The following is a 13,361-nucleotide window of genomic DNA, read 5'->3' as shown; positions in this document are numbered from 1 at the left end:
TCTACCTTTAAGAGAACTATTGTATGTAACCGTCCACCTTTAAGAGAACTATTTTAGGTGTGGCACTACTTTATCCTGGCTGCTGTATACTGTAATACCGACGGTGACCACACCGGTATATAAGTGCTGTGGCAGAATTTATTGGGCAGATTCGCCCTGACCTTCGAATAGTAAAGTCCTGTTTAAGTTACTCTTGTAGTCTGTGTATTACTTCGCTATACAACCCACAGACTTTACAGTGGCGACGAGTTCGATCTTACCCTGCGGCAACAATACTTCTGAAGAAGTAAACAAGCGTCGAAAAGAGGCACCCGCCCTCGTCGTTTTGCTGAGAGAAAACTCGAGTCTGCAGACCAAGAAAGGAGGAAGATTTCAAACACGAAGTCTTCCATCAGCAACAGGCACGGATTGTCCCTTCTGCCACGGTGGTGAGTGAGCCGATCAACACGAGAAGCAAGTCGGCCACGGTGACTGTGAGTAAAGGGAAAATAGAAACAAATAAACGGAGGATAAGGGCGGTGCACTCGACCACGGTCGAGGGGGAAAGGAGCCGGACAGAAGTCGGGCCCAGAGGCGCTGAGACTGGGGCAGCGTGGAGCAGAAGCCGCGGTACAAGCGGGCTGGGGAGCGTCGTGAAACGACTAGACCGCGACGGCGAAAAAGGCCGGACAAATACCGCGACCACGAGGCGCTGCGACCGGGATCGTAAGGCGCGGGAAGATATAAAAATAAATAAGCCACGGAGAACTCAGCCGCAGCCGGGGAGGAAAGCACCGGACTGCGAGAGGGCTGGGAGGCGCGATTGGAGCGAAAAAGGCCGGGCACCTACCGAGGCCGCGAGGCTCTGCGACCGGGATCATAAGGCGCGGAGGCAATAAATAAATAAATAACTAAATAACCCGCGAAGAATCAGCCGCAGCCGGGGAGGAAAGGACCGGACTGCGGGAGGTCTGGGAGAGGCGTTTAAAGCCGCTGAGCAAGAGCCGAGCGAGCGGGAGAGACAAGAGCCCAAGAGAGAGCGAGCGAGAGCCGCGCGAGCGGGAGAGACAGAGCCCGAGAGAGAGACCGAGCGAGGTTCCGGCCAGCGGCTTGCAGCAGCTGCCGTGAAGGACCAGGAGCTGGATCTGTCCGACGCCAACTGGTTGTCCCCAGCGCCGGTTGCCCCTGCCGAAAAGAAGGGGGGGGGGGGAACAAGGAACGCGATCGGCTTTTCTAGCGCGCGCTTCAGAATAAACTGAAGCCGGCGTACAGGCTACAAACCCCGTAAGCCAGCGGTCGTCGCCCGAGGGCAAAGCTTACCCCTCCCACCAGAGGAAGAAGTCAGGAGCGGGAAACCGCCATTTTGCCAGTAGGGGGGAAGAAGACAAGCGCGGGAAACCGCCATTTTTGGGAAAAAAAAAGAAAAAGTTAAAAAGTTAAAGAGAAATCCTGTTGTTTCGCAGAAAGATAGTGAGAGATAGTGAAGATGCCTAAGCATGGTAACATCAACAACTTCGATGCCGAGGTGGAAGATTGGGCCACGTACATAGAACGTATCGAGATATATTGTGAGGCCAATAAAATAGAAGATGATGATAAAGCTATAGCCTTGCTAAACTCGATGGGCGCGAAGACATACGGGTTATTGAAGCATCTTCTATCACCAGCTAAACCGGCGGATCAGACTTTCGATAATATTGTTGCTGTTCTGAAGGATCACTTGAACCCCACACCGCTGATGTTGGCGGAACGATTCAAATTTTATGCGAGAACGCAACGGAAAGAGGAAAGCAACGCGGAATACTTGGTCGAACTGCGTAGACTAGCGAAATACTGCCAGTTTGGAGGAAATCTGACAGAGGCATTGCGAGACAAGTTCGTGTGCGGGCTGTCGAAGGAAGGAACGCAAAAGCGACTACTCGAAGAGAACGACCTTACACTTGAGAGGGCTGTCCTTATTGCAGCATCGCACGAAGCCGCAGCGAAAGGAACTGCGGAAATGCAGCTAAAGGCAGCGGTACTCAGTGTGGATCAAATTACTTCAGGTACAACGAAATGTTATCGTTGTGGGAAGACAACACACAACCAGAACCAATGCTGGTTTAAAAACCAGGAATGTAGAAAATGTGGCAAACTGGGTCACATAGCTAAAGTATGCCGGTCAGGAAAGAAGACCAACAACCAAAAAAAGCCATCACAGGGAAAGTACAACAAAGTACACAAGGTGGCTGAGAAGAGTTCAGACGAACAGAATTCGGATTCAGACCCAAACGGCCAGGAACTGGGTAGTCTGAGAATTCACAATGTGAGTAAGAAAGCTGACCTACAAACTATCTGGGTCATGCTAAAAATAGCTGGAGTCCAAGTGAAAATGGAGTTGGACACTGGATCAGCCCTATCAGTCATAAATCGAAGGGATTACAACCGGCTATTCTCACATATACCCTTGAGAGATACCAAGTTCGTATTGCAGACATACATGGGGCATAAAGTATACCCCATGGGGAAGATAAGAGTCAAGGTGAGAGACAGGGGCAAAGAACACCCAGGAATGGACTTATATGTACTACCTGAGGGAGGACCACCACTTCTAGGACGGGAGTGGATCAAGAAAATAGACATGGAATGGCACTACCTAAAAGCAATAACGAGTGAGGACTCGGTGCAGACAATCAGCTCAGACTCTGAAACGGATGACGATGAGACCAGCCCAAGTATGAAAGACAAGTCTAAAATGAACTTGCTGACTGAGGTTGGAAAAACGAAGGCGTGCATAAAGGCTTATGCTCCAGAGGAGAACAAAGTTTCAGAACAGAATTCCACTGAACAACAACAACATAGTTTGACAGAGAATTCTGAGTCTGTCCAGTTTACAGACATATACATTACTGAGGAACACCGAGCTCAAACTCAACTTTATTTCAAATTACAACAGCAATTAGAACAATTGAGTTGCCGTCTTGAGCAAGAGACAACAGCAATGAAAAAGTTCTTGGACACAGAGTGGGAGAATCTGGAAAGACAACAGAAGCAGCTGGGGGAGGAAATGGAGCAGGAGCACACAAACCGTCTGCGCAAGGAGGCCAAACGAATCAAAGCTGATTCGGTCTCTGAAGGTGCGTGCTCTAATCTGGTGGAGCAAGATGTTCAGCAACTGAAGGCGCTTGTTAGCAGGTTGCAGGCAGAAAAGGCTGATTTGGTCGCCATGAATTCCGAGCTCCTACTGAAGTCGGGTGCAGCATCACCGGACGATTCATTTGTGGAAATTCGAATGGTGGAGGCTGCGGATGATGGCGAAGTAGAAGCAGCAAAGGGACCCCAGTGCAAGGTTCTAAACAGCCCTGCAGCTAATGGGAAATGGATGATGGCAGAAGAGTTAACAGCCAGCCAACTCCTCCAGGGCAAGGTTATAAACAGCCCTGTAGTTAATGGAAAAGGGATGATGGCAGAAGAGTTAACAGTCAGCCAACTCATTCATATGCTGAGGGATAAAACTCTAAAATGGGAAAAACTTAAATACGAGCCTCAATCTTCAAAGGGAAGGGAGCTCTCAAAAGTCATTGGAAGAGCTGAGGTGGCAACCCAGACTGAGAAGTCTGCAGCAGAACAGCCCTTGGATGCCAAAAGTACGCTGACGCACGGAAATGTAGAACAACAGAATACTGAAACAGCTACTTCAGTAGAGGGATTGAATAGCCCGATCAATCAATCTCCGAATGAAGTTGAAGTATTGAAATCACAAATGAGGTCATTAGTAAAAGACTTGCAGGAAGCCCAGAAAAAGCGGGATGAATCTGAACGCACGATGAAGTCTCTTCAGGACAGATGTCGGGATTTGGAACAAAAGTCGGCTAACGTCCAGCTGGGTAAGGAGGAAATAGAAGACCCTCTCGCTGGCCTAGCTCAGGACGACACCGAATATTACCATGATCTGTTGAGTGACACTGAATATTACGAGGACCTGGTCTGCCCAGCTTGTGCCGAGAACTCCCAAAGTGCCGAAATCAGGATGAATCACTTAAAGCCTAAGGAACATAGGGAGATGGTGGCGTTACAGCTGGCAGCTGACAATGGAGCTCCGAGAGTCTCCAAGAAGCAAAAAAGGAAAAGACGAAGCAGAAGATGATAACCATCTGAACCATTATTACCTCTACCCGATCACACACGTGGTCCCCCGAACGGAGCCAAATCAGTTGGAAGGTAGGAAAATTTCCCAAGGCAATCCAACTGTTTTTTGTTTGTTTTAAAAAGTCAGCAATGCTGGTTCAGAAGTGATGGAAGTAAAGCTGTTAAGTCTAGGGAAGGACTATGGGATGAGTCCCTCTAGCAAGGTGACCCGACTACACCACGGAGGCGTGGTCCGGACCGAGTCAAGAAGATCAGAGACTGAATCTGTGAACTGTTTCCCGCAGAGACTGAATCTGTGAACTGTTTCCGCAGAGACTACCTCTGTGAACTGTTGTAACATGAAGTTGGATATGTTATGATGTTATGTTAATGGGGAATAAGTATGTTGTAAGCTAAAAAGGGAGGATTGTAGTGTATGTAACTGTTCTACCTTTAAGAGAACTATTGTATGTAACCGTCCACCTTTAAGAGAACTATTTTAGGTGTGGCACTACTTTATCCTGGCTGCTGTATACTGTAATACCGACGGTGACCACACCGGTATATAAGTGCTGTGGCAGAATTTATTGGGCAGATTCGCCCTGACCTTCGAATAGTAAAGTCCTGTTTAAGTTACTCTTGTAGTCTGTGTATTACTTCGCTATACAACCCACAGACTTTACAAAAACCTCCGTATGCTTCAACATTAACTTTGTATGTCCGGCAGTTTTGATAGATCGGCAACAGCTCGGTCCCGTCGGTGCCGGATATAACAAAGTTTCCTGTAGCTCATGATTTTTTCCATCTCACGGAGCACGGTGGCATTGCAGCGACTGGCAGGTGGGACAATGTGGGACAGTAGCGGGAGTCACTCAGTTGGAGTGGACCTGAGCGTCCCCGACACCTTCCTCATGGCGGCGTTTAGCTATATGCCCATGATCTTTGTGTGGCGGCTGCAAGACCATGAGGCAGAGCAGTATTCTGCAGCAGAGTAGACTAGGGCCACTGTTGCGGTGCGAAGTGTTCTGGTTGTGCTCCCCCAACGAGTTTTCGGACCAGGTTCATCCTGGTTTTTAACTTATTGACCGGTGTTGGTGAGATGAGGCCGATAGTGAGAGTCCTATGGCTTTGAGCCCAAGATCAGCCATGATCTTATTGAATGGCGGAGCAGGCTCGAGGGGCCAAGTGGCCTATTCCTTTCTCATGTTCCTGTCCAGGGTGACACCCAGGTATTTTGGGTGGGGTTCATGGGCAAGTCACCTTCTGCAGAAGGAAACGTTGACTTCTTTCTCGGCAGCGTTGTTATTCAGATGGAACACCGACACAACTGTCTTCTCTGGATTGGGGCGGAGGCGCCAGGTCTGGAGGTAGCATTCCAGTAGGTCCAGGTCACGTGTTAGCGTCCTACTTGCTTCCTTTAGCTTTGATGCCTGCGTCAGAGTTTGCTCTAAGTTTTGTGAATACATAGATCCCTTTATTTTCTTCTCTGTTCCCTGATCTCACCAGGCTATTAATGAACTGCAGTTAGTGATTTGCTCCCAGACCACAGCCAATAGCACATCAGGTAACCAGGTAATTCAGGCACATGACAAAAGGAACTGCAGCTCCCATACTGTGGGAGAGAAGCACACACTCACACACCAGGGGTCTGTGCCCCAGACAAGGAATATAGGCACATCATCTGATTGTCAATTGACCAAATGAACAACAAGTACTGATTATAGAAACAGTATACAGGAGGTACATCCAAAATCTTTCTGTTCCTGGGTTATTTAGATAGGAGAATTGCGTTGGGGGATGAGGGGGCAGAAGTGGGGAAATAAACTAAGTTAACATCTCTGTCCAAGAAGGGACAGGAGAATAAATCGAGTAACTACATCAGTTAGTCTGATGTCAGTTGTGAGCAAACACTGAATCCATAATTTGGGATCCAATTAGTCAGCATTTAGAAATGCATGGGTTAATCAAGGACAGCCAGCACAGATTTGTTAAAGAATCATAGAATGATACACCACAGGAGACCATTCGGCCCATCGTGCCTGTGCTGGCTCTTGGAGAACTCTTTCAAATTAGTCCCACTCCCCCGCTCTTTCCCCATAGCCCTGCAAATGTTTCCCCCTCAAGTATTTATCCAATTTCCTTTTGAAAGTTATTATTGAGTCTGCTTCCACCACCCTTTCAGGCAGCGCATTCCAGGTCACAACAACTCGCTGCGGAAAAAAATTCTCCTCCTCTCCCCCCTGGTTCTCTTGCCAATCACCTTAAATCTGTGTCCTCTGGTTGCCGACCCTCCTGCCACTGGAAACAGTTTCTCTTTATTAACTCTATCAAAACACCTCATGATTTTGAACCCCTCTATCAAATCTCCCTTTAACCTTCTCTGCTCTAAGGAGAACAGCCCCAGCTTCTCCAGTCTCTCCACATAACTGAAGTCCCTTGCTTAAAGGCAAGCCATGTTTGATAAATGTAAGAGTTTTTAAAGACGTGACTAGTTGATAGAAGGAATGTAGTATAGTGCATATGGGATTGTTTAAAACAATAATTCAGGCCTATGGTACAAGACAAAATGGTAGCAGCATGGATAGAAAGTTGGCTGATGGATAGGAAATAAATAATTTGGGAAATGGGTGTATTTGGATTGGAGATGGGTTTGAAGTAGTGTAATCTAGGGTCAGACGATTTGGACTTTGGAATAGGGAGCACAATCTGAAAATTTGCTGACGACACAAAGTATCATGGGTTTGTGAGGAGGATTGTTAAAGACCAAGAAAACAGAGGAGACAGCAGTATGACGTAATGTATTTTGAAAGGAAAGAGAAGGAATGGAAATATACATTCAAATGGAAAGATGCTGAAGACTGTGGACGAACAGAGACTTAGGAGTTCAAATACAGAATTCCTTGACATTGGAAGTGAACGTAGATAAAACCATACAAAAAGCCCAATAGCACTGTGGGCTGTATAAAGAATGGCACAGAATACAAGAGCAAAGGGATAATATGTTTATACAAGGCAATAGTTAGGTCACAGTTTTAGAGTGCTGTGTGTTGTGTTTATGTGCCCTTTCTATAGAGAGCATACAGCATAGATTCACCAGGGAGAGGAAACTATAGTTAAGAGGATAGACTTGAGTAACTGCAACTATTTTCCTCAGAGCATAGAAGACTAAGAGGAGATTTAACAGAGGTTTGTAAATTTATTAACGGTTTTGATAGGGTGAACAGGGCAAATGCATTCTGGTTGGAGAGTCAGTGAATTGTCACTATGAGAGAGTGACGAGAGAGGTTAGAAGATATTTCTTTTCACAGGTTGTTGGAGCATAGAATGCTTTGCCACAGGGAGTGGTTGAAGAAGAAACCATCGCATATTTTAAGGCAAAATTGAATAAATATTGGAAGTAGAGGGAAATATAGGGTCAAGGAGACAGAGTGGGGCAGTGGGTTTAGTTTTGCATTGCTCTAACAAAGAGCCGTCACAAGTACAATGGCCACCTTCTACTTTATAAACTCCTATGGTTCTAACATTGCTGGAAATAATGACCAATCTCAGATACATTCTTAGCTGGTTTACGATCTTCACAGGGTTCTTAGAGATGACTGCAGCTTTGATAGAGTGAAGAGAAAGAGCAGAATTCAGTGCTAGTCACTACTTCCAACACCGTAACAACGCCCGTCTCCGCCCTGCCTCAGCTCAGCTCATCTGATGCTGAAACCCTCATCCCTGCCTTTGCTACCTCCAGACTCGAGCTCCTCCAAAACGCTGCTGACCATATTCGAACTCGCACCAAGTCCCGTTCACCCATCACTCCTGTGCCCGCTGACCTACATTGGCTCCCGATCTGGCAACACCTTAATTTTAAAATTCTCATCCTTGTTTTCAAATCCCTCCATGGCCTCGCCCCTCCCTATCTCTGTAATTTCCTCTAGCCCCACAACTCTCAGAGATCTCTGCGCTCCTCCAATTCTGCTGTCGTGTGAATCCCTGCTTTTAATCGCTTCACCATTGGTGGCTGTGCCTTCAGCTGTCGAGGCCCTAAGCTCTGGAATTCCCTCCCTAAACCTCTCCTCCTTTAAGATGCTTCTTAAAGCCTACCTCTTTGACCAAGCTAATATCTCCTTGTGGCTCAGTATCAAATGTTGTCTGATAACACTCCTGTGAAGCACTTTGGGATGTTTTACTACATTAAAGGTGCTGTATAAATGCAAGTTGTTGTATTGCTAAATATATTCTGAACATAATCAGTGAATATAAAACCATTGCAAGATTCTCAGTAAGTATTCAAGTTCCTAAAGTTTATTATATTTCTCACTTAAAGATCATGCATCAACCACACCAGTTTCCCGAATGATCACTTTCTCACAGTCATAACTGAAAGCCGGGTAGAATTTGAGTCCTTAAGTTAACGCACTGACGGTGGATTGTACCATTGCGGGGAGGCGAGTCATTCTATAGAGGGGACACCATACATTACCTGTGTTTGAACAGATGCATAAGGACCTCCTGGATCACTGCTTAGCAGGTTTTCACTGTTCATTTTAGTTTTTAGACAGGCAATGTAACGGTTGCAGAAATCTTTGCACAGATCATTAACCTTCTCCAGCTCCAACAGATGAATACGCAGCACTTGGATTGCTTTCACCATCTACACAGTGCCAAAAGGAAAGATGAAATAAATAGCAGACAGCACAATTAAGCTAAGCTAATCGATGCTAATGTAATCGTCTAGGAACTCTTTATAGAAGCTGGAGCAGAATATGAGTAGATAACAGCTGCAACATTTACAACAACTTCCGGGAGTCCGAATCTGGAGACTGTGTTCATATTTATACAGGCTGAGGAGAGTCTGTTTCCATGTTGAAAGAATTATTACCATTAACTCCACCACTAAATCCCTCAGTGGAAAAGGTTTAAAGTGGATTCACAAGAATATCACCAGTGTCGAGAGATAATAGCGAAGAGGAAAGATTAAAAAAATAGGGCTGTGTTCATTAGAGAAGTGGTTAAGAAGGGTTCTACTATATGTTCAAAATTATGAAGAGAGTTTGAGGGGGTAAATAGGGAAAGATTGTTTCCACTGGTCGGTGAACTGGTAACAAGGGTCATAAACTTCATTAGTGTTAGGAACGTAAAGGAGGAGGTTAGAAGAAATTTTCTCATGCAAAGAGTTATTAGAATATGGAGTTCACTAACATAAGTAGCTACTGAAACTGAGTCAATCATGGGATTTGGGGGAAATTAGAGAAAAACCTGGAGAGAAAAAATATTAAAGGGGATTAGAGTAGACAGCATCTCCAATGTGGAGCTAGCACTAGAACAAGGATGAGGGGCTGAGCGGTCTCAGTCTGTACCAAAAGTTCTGATTATTAAAAAAAAATTGTATGCAATAGTGAATAAATGTAAATTGAATGCACAATCGTTCTTATTTATTCTAGATTCTGTCATGTCAGTTAGGAAATCAGTTCCCTGATCCAAGTAGTGCAGCCTCGCTCCATCCAATCGCCAATCTCTGTCGTAGTCCCAAATGGTGAGTGTGAAACAGCCCATTGTGGCTCTGCTCACCTGTCCACATACACAGGAGTGCCGCTCTGCTCATTTAGAACTTGGCACAAGAACTGCAACACTGAGTACCAGCACACTAAAGGCCAGAGTAACTTGAGCAGCAGACAGCACTGATCGCAAGTAATTACCCATTTGTAAGGCCTTACTTTAGTTTTAACTAAGCATCGTTTTTAAAATAATTGTACGTAAGAGCATTATTGATAAGTCCCGATACAATCCATTTCCCTGAACAAACTGGATAGGCTCACAGTACCATGTCTGCCCTCTAACACTGTTGTGAGTAGAATATCTCGCAAATACCTAGCAGAAACTGAATACTACCGACACTAGTTAGCTTCTCGCTTCAGGCACAGCACCTGCCAGCTGCTCGCAAATGAAGCTTTGGGAAGGTTTCCTGAAGAGTGCAGTAAGCATAACAGCAGAAGTATGCACTCCCGTGGAGGCAGGAACTATGTGCAGGCAGCTTCCGATACACCACAACCCACCAGGTTATCGATTTCTGGATCTTCACTGAAAAATGGCTTCCCTTCCTTTTCCTGTTTGCGGACAAAGTTTTCGATGTCCACGTCGAAGCTCGCTGAGGTGATGCACTCGGAGCCTTGGGTGGACTGCTCACACTTCTCAAACAGGAGAGCCAGGAGTGGGAACAGAGGATGTCTGCAAAAAATACAGGATAGTCTAAGCATCAGCTGCTGCAGTCTATAACTGACTCTCACTCTGTCTCGATACTGAAACCGAGGGGGAATGTTACAGACATTCATTCTTATTATAATCTCCCATCTATAATTTTACCATTTTTGGAATTTCTGTGCCTTTCAGGGAGAGGTAGAAAGCATTGGGAAATGTAAGACCTTCGCACTTATGGCACTAGAACTCTGTCCACAGCTCAGGACAGCACCTTACTGCACTTTCCCTAATTCGCACCACAGCCATCGTGGACCCTCCCCCGTTAACACTGACACTAGAAGGCCACTTTCTGTGTTGAGGTCCCAGGCCCACTGCCAGTCATGTTAAGACTGTCAAATCTCTTTCTACGTGGAATGTACCTACCCACGGTACAGAAGAGACTTTCAGTCCAGCAGTCTGGGCTGGCTTGGTGAAAGACCAGTGTCTAATTCACCACACCACTCAGTCCCCATTATGTGTGCATTTTAAATTAAGAATACATCTCCAATGTAATATCTTTAATTCAGTGAGTCTTTTTTATTCAATCTCGAGATATGGGTATCACTAAAGAGGCTACATTTAGTGCCCATCCCGAGTTGCCCTTGAGAAGCTATGGTGAGCCTTCTTGAACTGCTGCATTTTTCCATGTAGTGGCTTTGATACAACAGAGTGCCACGAAGGATAGGGATCACTCCTGGTCTCTCTTTCCCAGTCACTGTCGGATAGGGATCACTCCTGGTCTCTTTCTCCCAGTCACTGTCGCATGGGGATCACTCCTGGTCTCCCAGTCACTGTCGGATGGGGATCACTCCTGGTCTCTCTCTCCCAGTCACTGTCGGATAGGGATCCCTCCTGGTCTCCCAGTCACTGTCGGAAAGGGATCACTCCTGGTCTCCCAGTCACTGTCGGATAGGGATCACTCCTGGTCTCCCAGTCACTGTCGGATGGGGATCACTCCTGGTCTCTCTCTCCCAGTCACTGTCGGATAGGGATCACTCCTGGTCTCCCAGTCACTGTCGGATAGGGATCACTCCTGGTCTCCCAGTCACTGTCGGATAGGGATCACTCCTGGTCTCCCAGTCACTGTCGGAAAGGGATCACTCCTGGTCTCCCAGTCACTGTCGGATAGGGATCACTCCTGGTCTCCCAGTCACTGTCGGATAGGGATCACTCCTGGTCTCCCAGTCACTGTCGGAAAGGGATCACTCCTGGTCTCCCAGTCACTGTCGGATAGGGATCACTCCTGGTCTCCCAGTCACTGTTGGATAGGGATCATTCCTGGTCTCTCCCAGTCACTGTCGGATAGGGATCACTCCTGGTTTCTCTTCCAGTCACTCTCGGATAGGGATCACTCCTGGTCTCCCAGTCGCTGTCGGATAGGGATCACTCCTGGTCTCCCAGTCACTCTCAGATAGGGATTACTCCTGGTCTCTCTCTCCCAGTCACTGTCAGATAGGGATCACTCCTGCTCTCCTAGTCACTGTCGGATAGGGATCACTCCTGCTCTCCTAGTCACTGTCGGATAGGGATCACTCCTGGTCTCTCTCTCCCAGTCACTGTCAGATAGGGATCACTCCTGGTCTCTCTCTCACCCAGTGAGTTTGAGGTGGTGCTAAATAATTGCAAACCTGTCCTAAACCCTATAACTGATCTGTGTAAAAGGTATTAAGTTTGATGGCACTGACAGTACAGGTTGTCACAGGTAATAAATGTTGCTGTAAATATGGTTGCACTGAAAGTAGTGAGTGGCTGGGGTAACATGGATACCAAACTAGTGAAAATCTGCAAGGGGGTCTCCTCCACGGCTTGTGGAGTGTGCACATTTATTTGCTCCCGATTCATTTTCCAAACTTCCTCATTAGATTTGCTCTTAATATGTGAACTCTCACTGACATTCATACTGTGGCACATAATACAAGATTACTCAAGGGTTACCTGCTTCACATTAATGTCACATTTGTTAGAATACCATCATCATCATGATGCATCTTTTGTTGAGCTGATTCACAAGTCTAAGTATTGGTAACCACATTTATAAAGATATCCCTTTAAAACCATGAAATGAAAACAGGAAATGCTGGAAATACACAGAAACATAGAAGATAGGAGGAGTAGGCCATTCAGCCCCTCGAGCCTGTTCCGCCATTTAATGAGATCATGGCTGATCATCCAAATTCAGTACCCTGTCCCTGCTTTCTCCTCATACCCCTTGATCCCTTTAGCCTTAAGAAATATATCTAACTCCTTCTTGAATATATTTAATAAGTTGGCCTCAACTGCCTTTTGTGGTAGAGAATTCCACAGGTTCACCACTCTCTGGGTGAAGAAATTCCTCCTCATCTCTGTCCTAAATGGCTTACCCCTTATCCTTAGACTGTGACCCCTGGTTCTGGACTCCCCCACCATCGGGAACATCCATCCTGCATCTAGTCTGTCTAGTCCTGTTAGAATTTTATAAGTTTCAATGAGATCCCCTCTCATTCTTCTAAACTCTAGCGAATATAAACCTAATCGACCCAATCTCTCTTCATACGTCATTCCTGCCATCCCAGGCATCAGTCTGGTGAATCTTCGCTGCACTCTCTCCAGGGCAAGAACATCCTTCCTCAGATAAGGCGACTAAAACTGCAAACAATACTCAAGGTGTGGTCTCACCAAGGCCCTGTACAACTACAGCAAGACATCCTTGCTCCTGTACTCGAATCCTCTCGCTATGAAGGCCAACATACCATTTGCCTTCTTAATCGCCTGCTGCACCTGCATGCTTACCTTCAGCGACTGGTGCACAAGGACACCCAGATCTCGTTGCACTTCCCCTTTTCCCAATCTATTGCCGTTCAGATAATAATCTGCCTTCCTGTTTTTGCCACCAAAGTGGATAACCTCGCATTTATTCACATTATACTGCATCTGCCATGCATCTGCCCAATCACCCAACCTGTCCAAATCATACAGGAGTTTCTCTGCATCCTCCTCACAGCACACACGCCCACCCAGCTTTGTGTCGTCTGCAAACTTGGAGATATTGGGGGAAAAATTTAGTATCGCCC

The 13,361-nt window shown here is 46.3% G+C and overlaps 1 protein-coding gene across 1 annotated transcript in view; it reads right to left on the bottom strand.

Moving 5' to 3' along the window:
* pknox1.1 (pbx/knotted 1 homeobox 1.1) overlaps positions 1-13,361 on the bottom strand; it is an 84,371-nt gene that overhangs the window by 33,272 nt on the left and 37,738 nt on the right. Inside the window, exons 3-4 of the mRNA XM_086007345.1 lie at positions 10,131-10,302; positions 8,558-8,728 (exon numbers count right to left, since the gene is read on the bottom strand). Of these exons, the coding sequence (XP_085863471.1) occupies positions 8,558-8,728; positions 10,131-10,302 (343 nt within the window). The remainder of the gene's footprint in view (positions 1-8,557; positions 8,729-10,130; positions 10,303-13,361) is intronic.

This window comes from Somniosus microcephalus, chromosome 14, assembly GCF_052327205.1.
Source record: "Somniosus microcephalus isolate GS21.2 chromosome 14, FLI_Smic_1.0, whole genome shotgun sequence".
Classification (NCBI taxonomy): Eukaryota; Metazoa; Chordata; class Chondrichthyes; order Squaliformes; family Somniosidae; genus Somniosus; species Somniosus microcephalus.
This window is presented reverse-complemented; position numbering and strand designations above follow the sequence as displayed.